The following is a 23102-nucleotide window of genomic DNA, read 5'->3' on the forward strand; positions in this document are numbered from 1 at the left end:
TTAGGAGGCTCAGGTGAGAGGATCACTTGAGCCCAGGAGTTCAAGGCCAGCTTCGGCAGCGTAGCAAGAACCTGTCTGAAAATAAAAGAAAAAATAACAATTAAATTATATGTTTATATGTAACTTTTCTCCTGTTTCTAAGAAATTCCAGACCAGAAGTTCTAAAGTTTTAAGCAAGTTTTCAAAAATCTAGGCTGGAGCCAGGCACAGTGGCTGTAATCCCAACACTTTGGGAGGCCAAGGCAGGCGAATTGCTTGAGCTCAGGAGTTTAAGACCAGCCTGGGCAATGTGGTGAAACCCCGTCTCTACAAAAAATACAAAGATTAGCCGGGTGTGGTGGTACACGCCTATGGTCCCAACTACTTGAGAGGCTGAGGCAGGAGGATAGCTTGATCCTGGGAGGTCAAGGCTGCCGTGAGCCCGAGATGGCGCCACTGCACTCTAGCCTGGGTGACAGAGTGAGACCTTGTCTCAAAAACAAAAATTTATGCTGGGCGCAGTGGCTCATGTCTGTAATCCCAGCATTTTGGGAGGCCAAGACAGGAGGATTGTCTGAGCTCAGGAGTTCAAGACCAGCCTGGGCAACATAGTGAAACCCCGTCTCTACAAAAAATACAAAAATTAGCTGGGTGTGGTGGGACACATCTATAGTCCCAACTACTCCAGAGGCCAAAGTGGGAGGATGGCTTGAGCCTGGGAATCAGAGGTTGCAGTGAACCAAGATTGTGCCACTGCACTCCAGCCTGGGCAACAGAGTGAGACCCTGTTTCAAAAAAAAAAATTTTTTTTTCTTTTTTTCCCCAAAAATCTGTATTTTTTTCATATGAAGTGTATTTGTTTTGGATTCAAAGATGAATGCCAGAGACTCTTAACTCTTGAGTCTTCCAGCTTTTCCCAATAAAGTCCCTATTCCTATTTCAGTCTTCCTTTTTCTTTTCTCCTTATAGTGGACATTTGGGAGCAATAAAAATAAGAAGAAAGGAAAAGCCAGAAAAATAGAGAAGAAAGGAACCATGAAGAAACAGGCCAACAAAACTGCCTCCTCAGGCAGTTCAGACAAAGACAGTTCAGCTGAGAGCTCAGCCCCTGAGGAAGGTGAGCTGAGCAGCCTAGACCTGGAAGGTCAACTCCCACTCTTGTCAGCTTGAAGGTGCCAAGTCAGAAGTGGGGAGGAAGGGGGGTACCTGCATTCAGCATGACCTCTTCTTTAGAGCAGTGGTTCTTAGCTTTTTCCATGGTCATGGATGCTTTGAGAATCTGAATGAAGCAAGAAAAATGCATGTAATTCCAAAGGTTGGTGAGACTCCTGAAACCTATCCCTGGAACCCGCAAGGATTCCTGCATTAGTCTTGAATACCCTGAGTGCCTTTCCCTCCCTTTTTTTTCTTGCTTATGCATAGTCTGACTGAGGAGGGAAATCTCAGTAGAAAATGTTCCTTTTCTGGAAGCCAATTCCAGAATTTTTAAACACTAGTTTGAAAAGTGAACTTGGGCCAGGTGCAGTGGCTCATATTTGTAATCTCAACACTTTGGGAGGCCAAGGTGGGAGGATTGCTTGAGCCCAGGAGTTCAGGACCAGCCTGGGTAACATAGTGAGATCCCATCTCTCTGAAAAAAAAATATTAAAAATTAGCTGGGTGTTATGGTATGACCTGAGGTCCCAACTACTCAGGAGGCTGAGGTGGGAGGATTGCTTGAGCCCAGGAATTCGAGGTTACTGTGAGCTATGATCACACCACTGCACCCCAGCCTAAGTGACAGAGCAAGACCCTGTCTCAACAACAACAACAAAAAAGTAGGAAAAAAAAGAAAAGAAAAATGCATGGACACTGGGAGAGAAAATAAGAGTGAACTTGTTCCAGGACTAGAATGATAACCTGTAAATTATAAAAATGTTAAAAACATTTTTTAAAATAATGTTTACATACAAGCTGACTTTATAAAATTGGCCTAACCTGGTTTTGAGCACATGCCTATGAATGTTAGCTCAAATTGAGTCAAGTACAGTTCCTGTTAAATTGCTGACTTAGCTCAATACTCATTGTACTCACATAGTTTTTCCATGTCAACATTTGTCCTATTAAGATCCACTGTTATTAAAAATTCACTAATCAATTTTTAATGATTCATTAAAATTTTTTTTATTTTTTAAATTTATTTTTGAGACAGAGTTTTGCTCTTGTCACCCAGGCTGGAGTGCAATGGCGCGATCTTGGCTCACTGTGACCTCCGTCTCCTGGGGTTCAAGTGATTCTCCTGCCTCAAGTAGCTGGGATAACAGATGCCCGCCAGCACACTTAGCTAATTTTTTGTATTTTTAGTAGAGATGGGGTTTCACCATGTTGTCTGGGCTGGTCTTGAACTTGTGACCTCAGGTGATCTACCCACCTTGTCCTCCCAAAGTGCTGGGTTTACAGGCGTGAGCCGCCACACCCAGCCATAATTTTTTTTTTTTAATGCCAGCTAATAAATGAAAAAGAAATTATAGGGTTAGAAAAATCACTACTTTTCAATCATAGTGATAAAGTTGATTTACTCAAGAATCCTCAATGATTCTCACTGGGTGAGAGTTTTTTGGAAAACAAAATTTTATTTTATTTTTTTATTTTTTATTTTTATTTTTGTTGTTTATTTATTTATTTATTTATTTTGAGATGGAGTCTTGCTCTGTTGCCCAGGCTGGAGTGCAGTGGCGCAATCTCGGCTCACTGCATGCTCCGCCTCCCGGGTTCACACCATTCTCCTGCCTCAGCCTCCCGAGTAGCTGGGACTACAAGCGCCCGCCACCATGCCCGGCTAATTTTTTTGTATTTTTAGTAGAGACGGTTTCACCGTGTTAGTCAGGATGGTCTTGATCTCCTGACCTCATGATCCGCCCGCCTCGGCCTCCCCAAGTGCTGGGATTACAGGCGTGAGCCACTGTGGCCGGCCGGAAAACAAACTTTTATAGTCTTAAACCTTCTCCCTGTACATACTATTATGTAAAGAGGAAAAGGTGCCTTTACAAAGGGAAAATCTGGGAGACACCACCTTTACCAAGTAATCCAAATTAAAATAATGGGACAAACAGATGTTAGGGCTTCCTGATGTGATACATTGAAAAGGACACAATCACTTATGGAATATTCTTGCCAAAAATTCATAATCTGAATTGTTTCTTAACAAATCAACCAAACCAAGTGAAATGGACATTTGATAACTGTTGCTATTTCAACTTAAATTAACTAAAAATTAATGTTTAAAATTTAGTTTTCAGTTGCCCTAGCCACATTTGAGTTTGTGAATACCCATATGTGGTGGCTGCTGTTCAGATAGACAAAATTTTCATCACTACCTTACGAAATTCTACTAGACAATTTTTTTGGGCTTGTACTCTTCAAAAGTTCAGTGCACCAACAAGTGGATAAAGAAAATGTGTATGTATGCCGGCCGGGCATGGTGGCTCACACCTGTAATCCTAGCACTTTGGGAGGCCGAGGCAGGTAGATCACAAGGTCAAGAGATCGAGACCATCCTGGCCAACATGGTGAAACCCCATCTCTACTAAAAATACAAAAATTAGCTGAGTGTGGTGGTGCATACCTGTAATCTCTAATACTTGGGAGGCTGAGGCAGGAGAATCGCTTGAACCAGGGAGTTGGAGGTTGCAGTGAGCCGAGTTCACGCGACTGCATTCTAGTCTGCCAACAGAGCAGGACTCTGTCTCAAAAATAAAATAAAATAAAATAAAGTGTATGTATGCCATAGAATATTACTCAGCCATAAAACGGAATGAAATGATGGCCTTTGCAGCAACTTATTGGAGCTGGAGGCCATTTTTCTAAGTAAAGTAACTTAGGAACAGAAAACCAAAGATTGTATGTTCTCATGTATAAGTGGTGTTTAAGCCATCAGGATGCAAAGGCATAGAATGGTATAATGGGGCCAGGTGTGGTGGCTCACGCCTGTAGTCCCAGCACTTTGGTAGGCCAAGGCAGGTGGATCACTTGAGGTCAGGAGTTTAAGACAAGCCTGGCAACATGGTGAGACCCCATCTCTGCTAAAAATACAAAAGTTAGCCAGGCATGGTGGTACACTCCTGTGGTGCCAGCTACTCAGTAGGAGGCTGAGCCATGAGAATCGCTTGAAGAGGAGGTTGCAGTGAGCCGAGATCAGGCGATAGTGAGACTCTGTCTCCCAAAAAAAAAAAAGAATGATATAATGGACTTTGGGGACTTAGGGAGGGAGTGAGGGATAAAAGACTAAATATTGGGCACAGTATGCACTGCTTGGGTGATAGGTACACCAAAATCTCAGAAATCACCACTAAAGAACTTATCCATATAATCAGGCCAGGTGCGGTGGCTCACACGTGTAATCCCAGCGCTTTGGGAGGCTGAGGTGGGCAGATCATGAGGTCAGGAGATTGAGACCATCCTGGTTAACACAGTGAAACCCTGTCTCTATTTAAAAAATACAAAAAAAATGAGCCAGGTGTGGTGGTGGGCACCTGTAGTGGGCACCCAAGCTTGCAGTGAGCCGAGATCGCACCACTGCACTCCAGCCTGGGCGACAGAGCGAGACTCTGTCTCAAAAAAAAAAAAAATCTGGGGGCCGGGCGCAGTGGCTCACGCCTGTAATCCCAGCACTTTGGGAGGCCGAGGCAAGTGGATCTCTTGAGGTCAGGAGTTAAAAACCAGCCTGGCTAACATGGTGAAACCCCATCTCTACTAAAAATACAAAAATTAGCTGAGCACCTGAGCTATTCGGGAGTCTGAGGCAAGAGAATTGCTTGACCTGGAAGGTGGAGAATGCAGTGAGCCGAGATCGCGCCACTGCACTCCAGCCTGGATGACAAGCAAAAATTGCCTCAAACAAAATAAATAGGCAGGGCATGGTGATTCACGCCTGTAATCCCAGCACTTTGAGAGGCCAAGGTGGGTGGATCAAAAGGTCGAGAGATCGAGACCATCCTGGCCCACATGGTGAAACCCCGTCTCTACTAAAAATGCAAAAATTAGCTGGATGTGGTGGTGTGAACCTGTAGTCCCAGCTACTCAGGAGGCTGAGGCAGGAGAATTGCTTGAACCCGAGAGGTGGAGGTTGCAGTGAGCCGAGATCACGCCACTGCACTCCACCCTGGGGCAGAGGGAGACTCCGTCTCAAAATAATAATAATAAAAAAAAATAAGTTGGGGCTGGGTGTGGTGGCTCATGCCTGTAATCCCAGCACTTTGGGAGGCAAAACAGGAGGACTGCTTGAGCCCAAGAGTTCAAAACCACCCTGGGCAACAAAGTGAGACCCCCAACTCTATTTAAAAAGTAAAAATAAATACGTCAGGCACAGTGGCTCACGCCTGTAATCCCAGCACTGGGAGGCTGAGGTGGGCGGATCACCTGAGGTTAGGAGTTCGAGACCAGTCTGACCAATATGACGAACCCCGTCTCCAATAAAAATAGAAAATCAGCCGGGTGTGGTGGCACACACCTGTAATCCCTACTACTTGGGAGGCTGAGGCAAGAGAATCACTTGAACCCGGCGGGTGGAGGTTGCAGTGAGCTGAGATTGTACCACTTGCAGTGAGCTGAGATTGTACCACTTGCACTCCAGTCTGGGCAATAAGAGCAAAATTCCATCTCAAAAAAAAAAGTGAAAACAAATAAGTAAAATAACAAACTGGTTTCTTACTGTAGCCTGAAGAAGGGTGATGTTGTCAACATTGTGGAGCCGCTTGTGGCCTGTCTGCTGGAGCATAGTGTAATCTTGTGTTTGGGCCTTTGTTGCAGGTGAAGTGTCAGACTCTGACAGCAACAGCTCCTCTTCCAGTTCAGATTCAGACTCTTCCTCAGAAGATGAAGAGTTCCATGATGGCTATGGAGAAGACCTCATGGGAGATGAGGAAGACAGGGCCCGTCTGGAACAGATGACAGAGAAAGAGAGAGAGCAAGAACTGTTCAATCGCATAGAGAAGAGGGAGGTGTTGAAAAGAAGGTAAGGTTGAGTCCTCGTTGTTCCCCCCTGCCCCCACCTTTTCCGTTCATCTCTTTTCTCATACTTCCTCTGTCCTTCACACCTGCCCTACATACGGAGACTGCATTTGGAGTTGATTGTTAACATGATGAGAGGCAAATGATGTATTAAATTTCAATCACATTTATTTACTCAGTGCCACTGGCTTTATTTACTAATGTACGTTATTCAGAAGGTTTTATTCATATTATTTATGTGCATTATTTAATCTTCACAACTGCTCTGTGAAGTTGGTTATACCATATTTCAGAGGTAGAAGCTCAGGCTTAGAGACATTAGGAAACTAAAGACTAAGCTGCATGAAGGTAGAGATTTTGTCCTTTTCGCCATTCTCTTCCTGGTGCCTAGAACGATACCTGCCACAGAGATATGCACTAAATACTTGTTGAGTGAATGAATGAAGAAACTTGCCCAAGGTGATTTAGGTGGTAAGTGGTAGAACTGAATTTCAAACCCAGGACCGTCTTGACAGCATAAAACACACTGTGGCTACATCCGCTCCTCCTCACATTTCCTATTATTTTACCTATTCTATAACACAGCACTACAGGCAGCATTCTAAAGAGAATTACACACTTTGGGAGGCCAAGGTGGATGAATCACCAGAGGTCAGGAGTTCTAGACCAGCCTGGCCAACATGGTGAAAACCCATATCTACTAAAAATACAAAAAAGGCCGGGCGCGGTGGCTCAAGCCTGTAATCCCAGCACTTTGGGAGGCCGAGACGGGCGGATCACGAGGTCAGGAGATCGAGACCATCCTGGCTAACATGGTGAAACCCCGTCTCTACTAAAAATACAAAAAAACTAGCCGGGCGAGGTGGCGGGCGCCTGTAGTCCCAGCTACTCAGGAGGCTGAGGCAGGAGAATGGCGTGAACCCGGGAGGCGGAGCTTGCAGTGAGCGGAGATTGAGCCACTGCACTCCAGTCTGGGCGACAGAGCGAGACTCCGCCTCAAAAAAAAAAAAAAAAAAAAAAAAAAAAAAAAACAAAAAAAAAAACAAAAAAATTAGCCTGGTGTGGTGGTGTGCACCTATAGTCCCAGCTACTCAGGAGGCTGAGGCAGGAAAATTGCTTCAACCTGGGAGATGGTGGTTGCAGTGAGCTGAGATGGCGCCACTGCACTCTAGCCTTGGTGAAAGCATGACTCTGTCTCAATAAAAAGCAAAAATAAAAATAAATAAATAAATGGAATTACAGGCCAAGTGTGGTGGCTCACACCTGTAATCCCTGCACTTTGGGAGGCCGAGGCGGGTAGATCACTTGAAGTCAGGAGTTCAAGACCAGCCTGGCCAACATGGTGAAACCCATCTCTACTAAAAATACAAAAAATTAGCCGAGCATGGTGGCACGCACCTGTAATGCCAGCTATTCAGGATCCTGAGGCAGGAGAATGACTTGAACCCAGGAGGCGGAGGTTGCAGTGGGCCAAGATTACACCACTGGACTCCAGCCTAGGTGACAGAGGGACACTCCGTCTTAAAAAAGATAAAATAAAATAAAGGGAATTGCAGGCCTGGAGCGGTGGCTTACACCTGTAATCCCAGCACTTTGGGAGGCCAAGGTGGGTGGATCACTTGATTCCAGGAATTCAAGACCAGTCTTGGCAACATGGCAAAAACCCTGTCTCCTACAAAAAATAGTCAGGCGTGGTGGCCCATGCCTGTAGTCCCAGGTACTTGGGAGGCTGAGTCAAGCAGGAGTATCATTTCAGCCCGGAATGTGGAGTTTGCAGTGAGCTGAGATTGCACCACTGCACTTCAGCCTGGGTGACAGAGTGAGACCCTGTGTCAAGAAAAAGGGAGGGGATTACAGAGATTGTTTGTCTTGATAAAGATCAGTACATGATTTGATTTCTACTAAGCAAAAAGTATTGAGGTAATGATAAGGTTGCCTTGGTTTTAGAACATGAATACAGTAATGATTGAGAGTAATGTGGGAACACATCAAATGATATATAAAAATTAAATGAACAAATGGTGTTTTAAAGCTTTGTATTTTACAAATTGGCTTCAAATTGTTCAAGCTCCTAGGTTGAAAACATTTCCCAAATTCTTATTTGGAGCCCTGTCTTCACAGGATTCAAGACTTGGAATTTCTCCTCATTATGTACAAGTTAGGTATCTGACTACCCTCTAACACGGTTTTTGTATGTTTTTAAAAAGTCAAATGTTAAATTGCTTTTTGGTATTTAGAAGCTGCTTCAATGTTTTCAACTTTTGCCATATTTTAAATGGAAAAGTTTTAAATATGGCAGTAGTTCTTCCTTATCTTCTAACAGAATTTCAAGGTAAAAATAAACTTGGCTTTTGTCTTGGAAATAAAATAGCCCTCAGAATGAGGATCCTACCTATTTAATCTCATGAAAGGAAAACAGAAGCATTTTCTTTGGCAGCAGTTAGTTCCTTTTCATCTGGGAGTTTTGTTTGTCCCTTCTGGAGACCATATTAAGTATGCCGAGTTATCCTAGAGAAGAATGTTTGGCTTTCAGTCAGCAGCAAGCAATAGACATTTGATTTTTGTTTTTTTGTTTTTTTTACGTGTGTGTTTTTTGTTTTTTGTTTTGAGACAGACTTTTGCTCTTGTTGCCGACTGGAGTGCAATGGCACGATCTCGGCTCACCACAGCCTCCACTTCCTGGGTTCAAGCGATTCTCCTGCATGAGCCTCCCAAGTAGCTGGGATTACAGATGCCCGCCACCACACCTGGCTAATTTTTGTATTTTTAGTAGAGACAGGGTTTCGCCATGTTGGCCAGGCTGGTCTCAAACTCCTGACCTCAGGTGATCCACCTGCCTCAGCCTCCCAAAGTGCTGGGATTACAGGCGTGAGCCACCACGCTCGGCCTCAACATTTGTTTTGAGTGTGAATGCTTCCAAGTTTACCTATATTGGAACAAATAGGACTTCATAAACTGTGCTGGAGTTGCCAGACGGTTTAAAATTTGCATGTCTGAACTGTGGAAAGCATAGCAAAATGTTGTCATGTAAGGCCAATAAGTCCTATGACAAAATCACAAAGTAGCTCGAGGGTAATAGGCGATTTGTCTCAAACTTAGTTTTTATGTTTTTCACCTTATGTGAATGAGACAGTTGACTGATTCAGTGACTTTTTAAAAATATTTTGTTTTTTATTTTTATTATTATTTTTTTTTTGAGACGGAGTCTTGCTCTGTCGCCCAGGCTGGAGTGCAGTGGCCGGATCTCAGCTCACTGCAAGCTCCGCCTCCCGGGTTCACGTCATTCTCCTGCCTCAGCCTCCCGAGTAGCTGGGACCACAGGCGCCCGCCACCTTACCCGGCTAATTTTTTGTATTTTTAGTAGAGACGGGGTTTCACCGTGTTAGCCAGGATGGTCTCGATCTCCTGACCTCGTGATCCGCCCGTCTCGGCCTCCCAAAGTGCTGGGATTACAGGCTTGAGCCACCGTGCCCGGCCTAAAATATTTTGTTTTTTTAGACATAGTCTGGCTTTGTCATCCAGGCTGGAGTGCAGTGGTGTGAACTCAGCTCTCTACAATTGCCACCTCCTGGATTCAAGCCAGCCTCCCAAGTAGCTGGGTCTACAGGCTGTCTACAGGCTACCATGCCTGGCTAATATTTTTTTCTTTCTTTTTTTTTTTTTTTTGAGATGGAGTCTCACTCTGTTGCCCAGGGTGGAATGCAGTGACACAATCTCAGCTCACTGCAATCTCCACTTCCCAGGTTCAGTGATTCTCCTGCCTCAGCCTCCTGTGTAGCTGGGATTACAGGCACACGCCACCACACCCAGCTAATTTTTTTTTTTTTTTTTGGTGGGGGGGATGGAGTTTTGCTCTTGTTGCCCAGGCTGGAGTGCAGTGGCACAATCTTGGCTCACTGCAACTCCGCCTCCCGGGTTCAAGCAATTATCCCGCCTCAGCCTCCCCTGTAGCTGGAATTACAGGCGCCCACCACCACACCCGGCCAATTTTTGTATTTTTAGTAGAGATGGGGTTTCACTGTGTTGGCTGGGCTGGTCTCCAACTCCTGACCTCAGATGATCCACCTGCCTCGGCCTCCCAAATTGCTGGGATTACAGGCGTAGGCCACTGTGCCTGGCCAATTTTTGTATTTTAAGTAGAAACAGGTCTTCACTATGTTGGCCAGGCTAGTTTCCAAGTCCTGACCTTGAATGATGCTCCCATCTTGGCCCCCAAACTGCCAGGATCACAGGCATGAGCTACCACGCCTGGCCTGGCTGATTTTTCTTTTTTCTTTTTTTTTGAGACGGAGTCTTGCTCTGTCGCCCAGGCTGGAGTGCAGTGGTGCGATCTCGGCTCACTGCAAGCTCCACCTCCCAGGTTCACACCATTCTCCTGCCTCAGCCTCCCTAGTGGCTGGGTCTACAGGCGCCAGCCACCACGCCTGGCTAATTTTTTGTATTTTTAGTAGAGACGGGGTTTCACTGTGTTAGCCAGGATGGTCTCGATCTCCTGACCTCGTGATCCGCCCACCTCGGCCTCCTAAAGTGCTGGGATTACAGGCCTGAGCCACCCCGCCCAGCAGCCTGGCTAATTTTTCATATTGGCCAGACTGGTCTGGAATTCCTGACCTCAGGTGATCCACCCACCTCGGCTTTCCAAAGTGCTGGGATTACAGACATAAGCCACCTCTCCTGGCGCTGTATTTTTTTTTTTTTTTTTTGTAGAGAGGGGGTTTTGCCATGTTGCCCAGGCTGGTCTTGAACTCCTGACCTCAAGCAATTCGTCCACCTCAGCTTCCCAAAATGCTGAGGTTACAGGTGTGAATCACCACCCTCAGCTTCAGTGACTTTTTTTGGTGACTGTAAGAATGGTTTAGTGTGCTCATTATTAAGACAAATGTTCAGAGCCATCATAGAAAACTGATATTTTTGTAGTTCATTTGTTTAGCTTCAGGGCAGTGCAATATGGAAACTCTGGAATTTCCCGCATCTTTTTTACTTTATTTTTTATTTTTATTTTTATTTTTTTTTGAGACGGAGTCTTGCTCTGCCACCCAGGCTGGAGTGCAGTGGCCGGATCTCAGCTCACTGCAAGCTCCGCCTCCCGGGTTTACGCCATTCTCCTGCCTCAGCCTCCCGAGTAGCTGGGACTACAGGCGCCCGCCTCGTCGCCTGGCTAGTTTTTTGTATTTTTAAGTAGAGACAGGGTTTCACCGTATTAGCCAGGATGGTCTCGATCTCCTGACCTCGTGATCCGCCTGTCTCGGCCTCCCAAAGTGCTGGGATTACAGGCTTGAGCCACCGCGCCCGGCCATGTTGCGCCATTTTAGATTCCCATCAGCAATAAGTGTTCTAGTTTCTCCACATCTTCACTAACACTTTAACACTTGTCATTTCCTTGTTTTGTTGTTGTTGAGACAGGGTTTCGCTCTATTGCCCAGGCTAGCTAGAGTTCAGTGGTATGATCATGGCTTGCTGCAGCCTCAATTTCCTGGGCTCAAGCAGTTCTCCCACCTCAGCCTGCCAAGTAGCTGGGACTACAAGCATGTACCACCATGTCCAGCCAATTTTTAAAATTTTTGTAGAGACAGGGTCTCACCATGTTGTCCAGGCTGGTCTCCAACTCCTGGACTGAAGTGATCCTCCTGCCTTGGCCTCCCAAAGTACTGGAATTACAGGTGTGAGCCGCCGTGCCTGGCCTTCCTCTTTATGATAATAGTCATCCTGGTGGGTTGTGAAATGGTCTGTCATTGTGTGGTTTTTGTTGTTGTTTGTTTGTTGTTTGTTTTCGAGGTGGAGTCTCACTCTGTCGTCCAGGCTGGAGTGCAGTGGTGCAATCTTGGCTCACTGCAACCTCTGCCTCCTAGGTTCAAGCGATTCTCCTGCCTCAGCCTCCTGAGTAGCTGGGATTACAGGCATGTGCCATCACGCCTGGCTAATTTTTGTATTTTTAGTAGGGATGGAGTTTCACCATTTTGACCAGAATAGTCTCAATCTCCTGACCTCGTGATCTGCCCGCCTTGGTTTCCCAAAGTGCTGGGATTACAGGTGCGAGCCACCACACCTGGCCTGTTTGTTTGTTTTTTTGAGATGGAGTCTCACTCTGTCGCCCAGGCTAGAGTGGCGCAGATGAGTACAGCAATATCCTATATATGTTCTCTCTCTCTCTTTTTTTTTTTTGAAACAGATTCTTGCTCTGTCGCTAGGCTGAAGTGCAGTGGCGAGATCTTGGCTCACTGCAACCTCTGCCTCCCGGGTTAAAGCGATTCTCCTGCCTCAGCCTTCCAAGTTGCGGGACTACAGGCTGGGACTACAAGCATGCCCAGCTAATTTTTGTATTTTTAGTAGAGACAGGGTTTCACCATGTTGGCCAGGATGGTCTTGATCTCTTGATCTCCTGATCTGCCCGCCTTGGCCTCTCAAAGTGCTGGGATTACAGGTGTGAGCCACTGTGCCCGGCCCATATTCTTTCGTTTTAAACATACTCAACTTAATGCAATCAAATATTTTATATTTTGTTGTAATTAACATATTAATTTTTTTTTTTTTTTTTTGAGACGGAGTCTCGCTCTATCGCCCAGGCTGGAGTGCAGTGGCCGGATCTCAGCTCACTGCAAGCTCCGCCTCCCGGGTTTACGCCATTCTCCTGCCTCAGCCTCCCGAGTAGCTGGGACTACAGGCGCCCGCCACCTCCCCCGGCTAGTTTTTTGTATTTTTTAGTAGAGACGGGGTTTCTCGGTGTTAGCCAGGATGGTCTACGATCTCCTGACCTCATGATCCACCTGTCTCGGCCTCCCAAAGTGCTGGGATTACAGGCTTGAGCCACCGCGCCCGGCCCATATTAAATATTTTTAATGTACTTAAAAGGTAACATGAGAGTTTCTTGCAGGAAAGCCAAAATATCTATTAGCTCCTTTCCCTTAGTTCCTTTCTCCTATCTAATAGAAATCAATTTTTACATACATTTCATTGCTGGTTAAAAACCAAACAAATATCTTTTAACCAGATTTGAAATCAAGAAAAAACTAAAAACAGCCAAAAAGAAAGAAAAGAAAGAAAAGAAGAAAAAGCAAGAAGAGGAGCAAGAAAAGAAAAAGCTGACACAGATTCAAGAATCTCAGGTAGGAGATTCAGTGTTCTTCATTGTCCAAAGAATAAACCTCTGTTTTGAGTGTGTGTGTGTGTGTGTGTGTGTGTGTGTAAAATGTGGGTTTATATTAATCAGCCTAAGCTTATTAGTACAAGACTTGTGGCATGGTTTCATTAATCTCTGGACATATTCCACTGTTTCACCATCAGCTGTGCTATTAACTCCTTAGCACTTTTTCCTTCCTTTTTTTTTTTCCTTTTTTTTTCTTTATTTTTCCCTTTCTTTCCCTTTCCTTCCTCCTTCCCTTTCTTCTTCCCTTCCTCCTTCCCTTCCTCCTTCCCGTCCTCCTTCCCTTCCTCCTACCTTCTCTGGTCTCATTATGTTGCCCAGGCTGGAGTACAGTGGCTATTCACTGGCACGGTCATAACACACTGTAGCCTCAAACTCCTAGTCTCAAGCAACCCTCCTGAGTTGCTGAGACTACAGGCATATGCCACTGTGCCCAGCTTTCACTGAAGTCTGCATTTAAAAAGCAGCCCTTAGCTGCAGTGACTCACATCTGTAATCTCAGCACTTTGGGAGGCAGAGGCGGACAGATCACTCAAGGTCAGGAGTTTGAGACCAGCCTGGTCAACATGGTGAAATCCCATCTCTACTAAAAATACAAAAATTAGCCTGGCACGGTGGCTCATGCCTTTAATCCCAGCTACTCGGGAGGCTGAGACACAAGAATTGCTTGACCCTCAGAGGCGGAGGTTGCAGTGAGCTGAGATTGTGCCATGGCACTCCAGCCTGGGCAGAAGAGCGAGGCTCTGTTTAAAGAAAAAGCAGCCCACTAGTGAGTGAGCAACCCTCAAAGAAAAGTTGGTAAACAATCTGTCCTAGGTAGCCAGATGCTTATGATGTTTACTTAGATGTATGTCATCCTTTACTTGGTATAAATATAGCTGGGAAAGTAATCTCTGTATTTATCATCAAAATGATAAATGAGACTCCGTCTCAGAAAAACAAAAAAAAAGATAATGTGGGGCTGAGTGTAGTGGCTCATGCCTGTAATCCCAACATTAGCTGTGTTCTAGCGTGTTCTTCCAGAAAGAGTTTATTCGGGTAATTCTTGAACTTGTTATTAGGCATTTTGGACAGGGCTTATTTTACTGCGCTATCCTCTTTGTCCACAAGAGGATGCTCTCTCCCCTTACACTACAAGCTCTAAGTTTCTGCAACCCATATAGAATAACGCTGGAGGACTAAATGCATTAAGTGGGTTTAGAGAATCTTATTAGCTGTTGGTAAAAAGGGCCATCCTATATATCCTTCCCTTCCTAGGTAACATCCCACAACAAGGAACGGCGTTCCAAGCGGGATGAGAAACTAGATAAGAAATCTCAAGCCATGGAGGAGCTAAAAGCAGAGCGAGAAAAACGAAAGAACAGAACAGGTAAGGGGAGGAAAGGTAATGGCTACTTTGTGTCTTTATGTGATTTGACTTCCTGGTGTCCGTTTTTATTTTGCCCTCTTGTTATGTCTTTCTCATATAAAATTCCAACACAGGCCAGGCGCGGTGGCTCACGCCTGTAATCCCAGCATTTTGGGAGGCCGAGGCGGGCAGATCACGAGGTCAGGAGTTCAAGACCAGCCTGGCTAACATGGTGAAACCCCATCTCTACTAAATATACAAAAAAATTAGCCGGGTGTGGTGGCACGTGCCTGTAATCCTAGCTACTCGGGAGGCTGAGGCAGGAGAATCGCTTGAATCCAGGAGACAGAGGTTGCAGTGAGCCGAGACTGCGCCACTGCACTCCAGCCTGGCAACACAGCAAGACTCCCGTCTCAAATAAATAAATAAATAAAATATAAATAAATAAATAAATAAATAAATAAATAAATAAATAAATAAATGAAATTCCAACACATACTGAGAATAGTACAATGAACATCCACGAACCTATCATCCAGCCTCAGCAGTCAGCTCTTGGCCAGTCTTGTTAAATCTATAATCCTTTCATCAGATTATTTTAAAGCAAATACCAGGATTATTATATTTTAACCATAAATATTTCAATATGTTCCTCTATAAGATAAGTACTTTTCTTTTGTTTTAAACCTAACTACAATACCATTATTACACCTAAAAATAACAATGAACTCTTTATCAAATATCTAGTCAGTGTTCAAATTTTTCTATTTCTATTGTAATTTTAAAAAATAATTGAACCACTTGAATCAGGATCTTAAAGTCCATACATTGTGATCTGTTATTATGTACCTTAAGGCATTTAATCTGTATGTTTTCTTCCCCATATCTTTTTGCCCTGCCTTGCAGTGTATTTGCTGAAGAAACTGGGTCATTCGTCTTCTGGTTTCTCACGATGGTGACTGCATCTCATTCTTGTTGTTGAACGTGTTTCTAGTCCCTTGAGTTTCCTATAAATGGGTAGTTAGAGCTACGGAATTGGTCAGATTTGGGTTTGTTCTGTTGTTGTCGTTGTTGCTTATTCTTGGGGAAGGCTGATTTTTAGGTAGTGGTATGTATTTCCATCAGGAGACACATGATATCGGATTGTCTCTCAGTCTATGATGTTAACAATCCTATCAGTTAGCTCTTACTACAATAATGTGAAGTAACAAACTAACCCCTGTTCCTGCTCATGCATCTGAAGTTCAACTGCAATTCACCCGCCTGATGGGATGAGTTCAGCTGGAATTATCTCCAAGCTACAGGTGGTAGCCAGGTCTGTTCTTCCTCTCTCTCCCTCCTTGGGCCAGTAAACCCCGAGCACTTTTATATGGTGATGACAGAAGTATAAAAGGGGCAAGCAGAGACACATACGCCTCTTAAGGCCTAGACTTGGAATTGGCACGGTGTCACTATGGGCCCAGGAAGAATGACTAAGGCACATAGCAAAGGACATGGGTATAGAGAGGGGTGAAGAATTAGAAAGGATAATGTGGGGGCTGGGCACAGTGGCTCACACCTATAATCCTAGCACTTTGGGAGGCCAAGGCGGGGGTATCACCTGAGGTCAGGAGCTTGAGACCAGCCTGGCCAACATGGTAAAACCCCGTCTCTACAAAAAATACAAAAATTAGCTGGCTGTGGTGGTGCACACCTGTAATCCCAGCTCCTCAGGAAGCTGAAGCAGGAGAATCCCTTGAACCTGGGAGGCGGAGGTTGCAGTGAGCCGAGATTGCGCCACCGCACTCCAGCCTGGGCAACAGAGACTCCATCTTAAAAAAAACAACAAAAAATAATGTGGGACTGAGTGTAGTGGCTCACGCCTGTAATCCCAACACTTCGGGAGGCTGAGGCATGAGGATTACTTGAGGCCAGGAGTTCAAGACCGGCCTGGCCAACATGGTGTAACCCCGTCTCTACTAAAAATACAAAAAATAGCCACGCCAGGCACGATGGCTCACACCTGTAATCCCAGCACTTTGTGAGGTCAAAGCGGGTGGATCACTTGAGGCCAGGAGTTTGAGACCATCCTGGCCAACATAGTGAAATCCCATCTCTACTAAAAATACAAAAATTAGCCAGGCGTGGTAGCACATGCCTGTAGTCCCAGCTACTTGGAAGGCTGAGGCACCAGAATCGCTTGAACCCGGGAGGTGGAGGTTGCAGTGAGCCAAGATCCTACCATTGTACTCCAGCCTGGGCAACAAGAGTGATACTCTATCTCAAAAAAAAAATGAAAAAGAAATAATAGTTCTGTCCTAGTAGCCATTGATGGTCATTACCTAGATAATTTAATTCGTTAGGGGTTGCAAAATGGTGATATTTCGAATCTATCATTCTTTCTTCATTCATTATCTAGCCTGCTTCTATAAAGAGAAACTTCTTTTTTTTTTTTTTTTTTTTTTTTTTTTTTTTTGAGACAGAGTCTTGCTCTGTCGCCCAGGCTGGAGTGCAGTGGCCGGATCTCAGCTCACTGCAAGCTCCGCCTCCCGGATTTACACATTCTCCTGCCTCAGCCTCCCAAGTAGCTGGAACTACAGGCGCCTGCCACTTCGCCCGGCTGGTTTTTTGTATTTTTAGTAGAGACGGGGTTTCACCATGTTAGCCAGGATGGTCTCGATCTCCTGACCTCGTGATCCGCCCGTCTCGGCCTCCCAAAGTGCTGGGATTACAGGCTTGAGCCACCGCGCCCGGCCAAAGAGAAACTTCTAATCAACTATTGAGTTACCCACCAGGCACATTTTGAACAGGAAAGGCAAGATAAATGCTTGATTAATTTTTCTTTCGTTTACCAGTTTTTGAAAGAATGAGATAGTTCCTGGCAAGGTATAGTGGCTCACATGTGTAATTCAAGACCGGCCTGGGGCCGGGTGCGGTGGCTCACGCCTGTAATTCCAGCACTTTGGGAGGCCAAGGTGGGCGGATCATGAGGTCAGGAGATCGAGACCATCCTGGCTAACAAGGTGAAACCCCATCTCTACTAAAAATACAAAAAAATTAGCCGGGCGTGGTGGCGGGCGCCTGTAGTCCCAGCTACTTGGGAGGCTGAGGCAGGAGAATGGCGTGAACCCAGGAGGCGGAGCTTGCAGTGAGTGGAGATCACACCACTGCACTGCAACCTGGGTCTCAAAAATAAAAAAGACCAGCCTGGGCAACATAGTGAGACCCTGTTTCTGCCATATTTTAAAGAGAGAGATAATTCTTAGCAACTTCCAAAGATGACTGATGAGTTTTGTTTTGAATATCCTTGTGAACTCACGATTTTTAACATGCTTTATGTGTTTTGATCCATTGCAGTTATTTTTTTCCTTCTGTCCATCTGTCCATCTGTGCATCTCTCTCTCTCTTTTTTGAGACAGGATCTCGCTCTGTTACTCAGTCTGGAGCGCAGTGGCACGATCTCAGCTCACTGCAACCTTCACCTCCTGAGTTCAAGCGATTCTCCCACCTCAGCCTCCTGAGTAGCTGAGACTACACGCGTGCACCACCACCTGGCTCATTTTTTTTTTTGTATTTTTAGTAGAGATGAGGTTTAGCCATGTTGGCCAGGGTGGTCTTGAACTCCTGGCCTTAAGTGATCCGTCTGCCTTAGCCTCCCAAAGTACTGGGATTACAGGCGTGAGCCAACACTCCCCGCCTAAAATTGTTTTATATTATTCTTTTTTCTTTTTAAATCATAAGTACACAGATTCACCTCCCATCTTAGATTAATGGTAGCGTACTATACACACTTTTCTCTCTCTCTCTTTTTTTTTTCCAGCCACCACTCCTGGCTAGTTTTTTTGTATTTTTGGTAGAGATGCAGATTCACCATGTTGCCCAGGCTGGTCTCAAACCCCTGAGCTCGAGTGATCTATCCACCTCGACCTCTCAAAGTGTTTGGTTTACAGCTGTGAGCCACCATGCCTGGCCATGTTCTTTTTGTTTTTTTTTTTCTTTTTTTTTGAGACAGGGTCTTGCTCTGTTGCCCAGGCTGGAGTGCAGTGGCGCAATCTTGGCTCCCTGTAACCTCTGCCTCCTGGGTTCAAGCGATTATCCTGTCTCAGCCTCCCGAGTAGCTGGGATAACAGGCGCCAGCCACCACGCCCGGCTAATTTTGTATTTTAGTAGAGACAGAGTTTTACCATGTTGACCAGGCTGGTCTCAAACTCCTGACCTCAAGTGATCCGCCTGCCTGTGCCTCCCAAAGTGCTAGGATTACAGGCATGAGCCACCGCACCCCGCCCCACGTTCCTTTTTTATAGCTGCACAGTAGTTCATTGGTAGATGTACCAGTGGTGATTCAGCCACTCTCCTATTTGAAGTTTTCCTCAGAAGCTTCTGAAGTCATCAAGAGGGGGACCTCTTTCCTCCCCATAGTCAAGTGTCTTGAGTGCCATAAACGAGAACTGTCAGTAGTGTTGGTTACCCTTTCTGCCTACTTAGTATCAGTCTTCCAGCCCTTTTTTCATCTGTTGGAGTCTGATATTTGGCACCTGAATAATTTTAACTCTGTGTTTTAACTCATTTCTGTATATACCCCAAGTTAGCACAATCCAGTCTAGAGAGGACAGAGCTGTGTATTTGAGTCCTCTTCCATTTCCAGTTCTTTTTCAAGAATGAATTCATTTTCTTGTTGAGAAAACGTAGGTAAACATCTCTCCTTTCTTTCTAGCTGAGCTCCTTGCCAAAAAACAGCCATTAAAAACCAGTGAGGTCTACTCTGATGATGAAGAAGAGGAAGAGGATGACAAATCCAGTGAGAAGTCAGATCGGTCATCGCGAACATCGTCATCTGATGAAGAAGAGGAGTAAGCTCTTGTACATTTTGGTCTAGTAGGCAGGATAGGTGGGTTTTTGAGGAAGAGTGGGCCCTGTTTGGGCCACTAACTTTGACCTGGTTACCTTTGGTTTGCTGAACTGAGTTCCCCAGCACGTCAGCCCATTCATTTGGCTGCTAGCCTGTGCGCTTGGACATTTCACCTGGGCCTGGAAGGTAGGAACTGACTTCATGTCACGCTCAGATTGGCCTGGAGCTTTCATTCGTTTTCTTACTCTGATGGGTTATCTAAGATGGCGGTCTCATTTGAAACAGTTCACACTGCTGGTCAGGATCAAGATCCTATTACAAGTCTTTGCTGGTGCTTCATTTACTTCTCCTCCTAGGCTAGTCACATGTACTTTGGTTAAGTTTTGAGGAGTTGATATTATTTTCTATCTTGTTCTGTTTTTATGATGAACATTGTTTCCAGTGCCCCTTTTTTCCTCTTAGGAAAGAAGAGATCCCTCCAAAATCCCAACCAGTTTCCTTACCTGAAGAATTGAATCGGGTTCGATTATCACGACATAAACTAGAACGTTGGTGTCACATGCCCTTCTTTGCTAAAACTGTCACAGGATGTTTTGTGCGGATTGGCATTGGAAACCACAACAGCAAACCAGTTTACCGGGTTGGTATTTCTTCCCTTGGACAATTGTCCATGCTTTCAATAGAATTAGTCTCAACTGAGGGCAGAAGCTACTGAAAAAATCTATCACTCTCTTGTCAGCATTTGATGGAGCGTAGACTCCAAGTAGGATCCCCATAGAGCAGTGACAGTCTGAGGTGCCCAGGAATCCTTCATGACTTGTCACCAAGAAGAGGACTTGGAGCCCAAGGGACTGGAAGATTTGGATTTAGAATAATTTTCTCTATTCCCCCTTCAGTATAAAAGGGAGAAGGGAGGCATCTATGAAGTGTTCATGGGGAGTTACATAATCTAAAAGATATGTTCATTTGAAAAACCAATGAATGAAAAGTTTCATGTTGCATACCAAGTGACTTCTATGCCAGGGAATTGTATTGAGGTTAAAAAACACCCTCCAAACTAATACAGGTTATTATGTAGGTTCCAGCACTGCTTCTGTGGACTAGGTGGACTGGGCACAGTGACTTACGCCCATAATCCCAACGCTTTGGGATTTATTTATATAATATTTTACCATTTTTTTTTCTTTCTTTCTTTCTTTCTTTTTTTTTTTTTTTTTGAAACGGAGTCTCGCTCTGTCGCCCAGGCTGGAGTGCAGTGGCGTGATCTCCACTCACTGCAAGCTCTGCCTCCTGGGTTCATGCCATTCTCCTGCCTCAGCCTCCCATGTAGATGGGACTACAGGCACCCGCCACCGCACCCGGCTAATTTTTGTATTTTTAGTAGAGACAGGGTTTCACCATGTTAGCCAGGATGGTCTCGATCTCCTGACCTCGTGATCTGCCCATCTTGGCCTCCCAAAGTGCTGGGATTACAGGCGTGAGCCACCACGCCCGGCCCTTTTTTTTTTTTTTCTTTTGAGATGGAGTCTCACTGTATTACCCAGACTAGAGTGCAATGGCATAGTCTTGGCTCACTGCAACCTCCGCCTCCTGGGTTCAAGCAATTGTCCCGCCTCAGCCTCCCAAGTAGCTGGGACTATAGCTGCCCGCCACCACACCTGGCTAATTTTTGTATTTTTAGTAGAGATGGGGTTTCACCATGTTGGCAAGGATGCTTTTGAACTCTTGTGATCTGCCTGCCTCAGCCTCCCAAAGTGCTGGCGTGAGTCACCTCACCTGGCCTATTTTTATTTTTATTTATTTATGTATTTTTTTTTTTTTCAGACAGAGTTTCACTCTTGTTGCCCAGGCTGGAGTGCAATGGCATGATCTTGGCTCACTGCAACCTCCACCTCCCGGGTTCAAGCAATTCCCCTCCCTCAGCCTCCTGAGTAGCTGGTGTTACAGGCGGCCGCCAGTGCACCTGGCTGATACTTGCATTTTCAGTAGAGACGGGGTTTTACCATTTTGGCCAGGCTGGTCTTGAACTCCTGACATCAGGTGATCCACCCACCTAGGCCTCCCAAAGTGCTGGGATTACAGGTATGAGCCACTGAGCCCAGCCTTATTTTTAATTTTTCAGTTTTTTTTTATTTTTGGAGACAAAGTCTCACCCATTTGCCCAGGCTGGAGTGCAGTGGCATGATCTCAGCTCACTGCAGCCTCTGCCTCCTGGGTCCAAGTGATTCTCATGCCTCAGCCTCCCAAGTAGCTGGGACTACAGGCGCCCACCACCACGCCTGGCTAATTTTTTGTATTTTTAGTGGAGATGGGGTTTCACCATGTTAGCCAGGATGGTATCAACCTCCTGACCTTGTGATCCGCCCGCCTTGGCCTCCCAAAGTGCTGGGATTACAGGCGTGAGCCACCGTGCCTGGCCTTACTTTGGGATTTTTAAAAAATTTTTTGTAGTGACAGCCTCTCTCTGTTGCTTATGCTGGTCTCAAACTCTGGGCCTCAAGTGATGTTCTGGCCTCAGCCTCCTAAAGTGCTGGGTGTTGGTTTTTTGTTTTGTTTTTGAGACAGAGTCTTGCTCTGTCACCCAGACTGGAGTGCCGTGACATGATCTTGGCTCTCTGCAAGCTCCGCCTCTCGGGCTCACGCCATTCTCCTGCCTTAGCCTCCCAAGTAGCTGGGACTACAAAGCACCCACCACCACGCCCAGCTAATTTTTTGTATTTTTAGTAGAGATGGGGTTTCACCGTGTTAGCCAGTATGGTCTCAATCTTCTGACCTCGTGATCTGCCCACCTCGGCCTCCCAAAGTGCTGGGATTACAGACGTGAGCCACTGCACCCAGCCCAGGTGTTGGTTTTTTTTTTTTTTTTTTTTTTTTGAGACAGTGTCTTAACCATGTTGCCCAGGCTGATCTGGAACTCCTGGACTCTCAAGCCATCTTCCTGCCTTGGCCTTCCAAAATGCTAGGTTTGCAGGCCTGAGACACTGTGCCCAGTCTGTTTGAGATAGGATCTCGCCCTGTTAGCCAGGCTAGCATGCAGCGGTGTGATCATAGCTCACTGCAACCTTGAACTCCTGTACTCAAACAATCCTCCTACAACAGCCTCTTGAGTAGCTAAGACTATAGGTGCACACCACTATGCCCAACTAATTTTTTTTTCTTTTTTGTAGCAACTGGGTCTCGGCTGGGCGCGGTGGCCCATGCCTGTAATCCCAGCACTTTGGGAGGCGGGCGGATCATGAGGTCAGGAGGTTGATACCATCCTGGCTAACATGGTGAAACCCCATCTCTACTAAAAGTACAAAAAATTAGCTGGGCGTGGTGGTACATGCCTGTAGTCCCAGCTACTTGGACGGCTGAGGCAGGAGAATCGCTTGAACCCAGGAGGCAGAGGTTGTAGTGAGCTGAGATCGCGCCACTGCACTCCAGCCTGGGCGACAGAGCGAGACTTTGTCTCAAAAAAATAAAAAAATAAAAAAAAGAGAAACTGGGACTCTCTGTGTTGCCCTGGTTGGTCTCAAATTCCTGGCTTCAAGTAGTCGTCCCATGTCAGCCTCCCAAAGTGCTGGAATTACAGGCATGAACCTTGGCACCCAGCCTGACTTGTTTTTGTTTTGTTTTATTCTTAGTTGTCTGGTTTTTACATGTGTTATCTCCTTGTATGAGGACCTGCAGCCATGCCATACCCTGAAATGCTGGGCAACAGAAACTGACCTACATGGTCTTCACATTTGGTTGATAAAAATCGACTGGTGAAATCCCAAATACATCCCTCATAAGTTAGAATTAGTTGGAGGAAAAGCTTCCAGTGGGCCCCACCA

At 45.5% G+C, this 23102-nt stretch overlaps 1 protein-coding gene across 1 annotated transcript in view; it reads left to right on the top strand.

The window, feature by feature from the left end:
- RTF1 (RTF1 homolog, Paf1/RNA polymerase II complex component) overlaps positions 1-23102 on the top strand; it is a 71971-nt gene that overhangs the window by 39985 nt on the left and 8884 nt on the right. Inside the window, exons 3-8 of the mRNA XM_030921424.1 lie at positions 949-1096; positions 5767-5971; positions 12956-13070; positions 14366-14477; positions 19150-19285; positions 19747-19924. Of these exons, the coding sequence (XP_030777284.1) occupies positions 949-1096; positions 5767-5971; positions 12956-13070; positions 14366-14477; positions 19150-19285; positions 19747-19924 (894 nt within the window). The remainder of the gene's footprint in view (positions 1-948; positions 1097-5766; positions 5972-12955; positions 13071-14365; positions 14478-19149; positions 19286-19746; positions 19925-23102) is intronic.

Source organism: Rhinopithecus roxellana, chromosome 17, assembly GCF_007565055.1.
Source record: "Rhinopithecus roxellana isolate Shanxi Qingling chromosome 17, ASM756505v1, whole genome shotgun sequence".
In the NCBI taxonomy this organism is placed as follows: Eukaryota; Metazoa; Chordata; class Mammalia; order Primates; family Cercopithecidae; genus Rhinopithecus; species Rhinopithecus roxellana.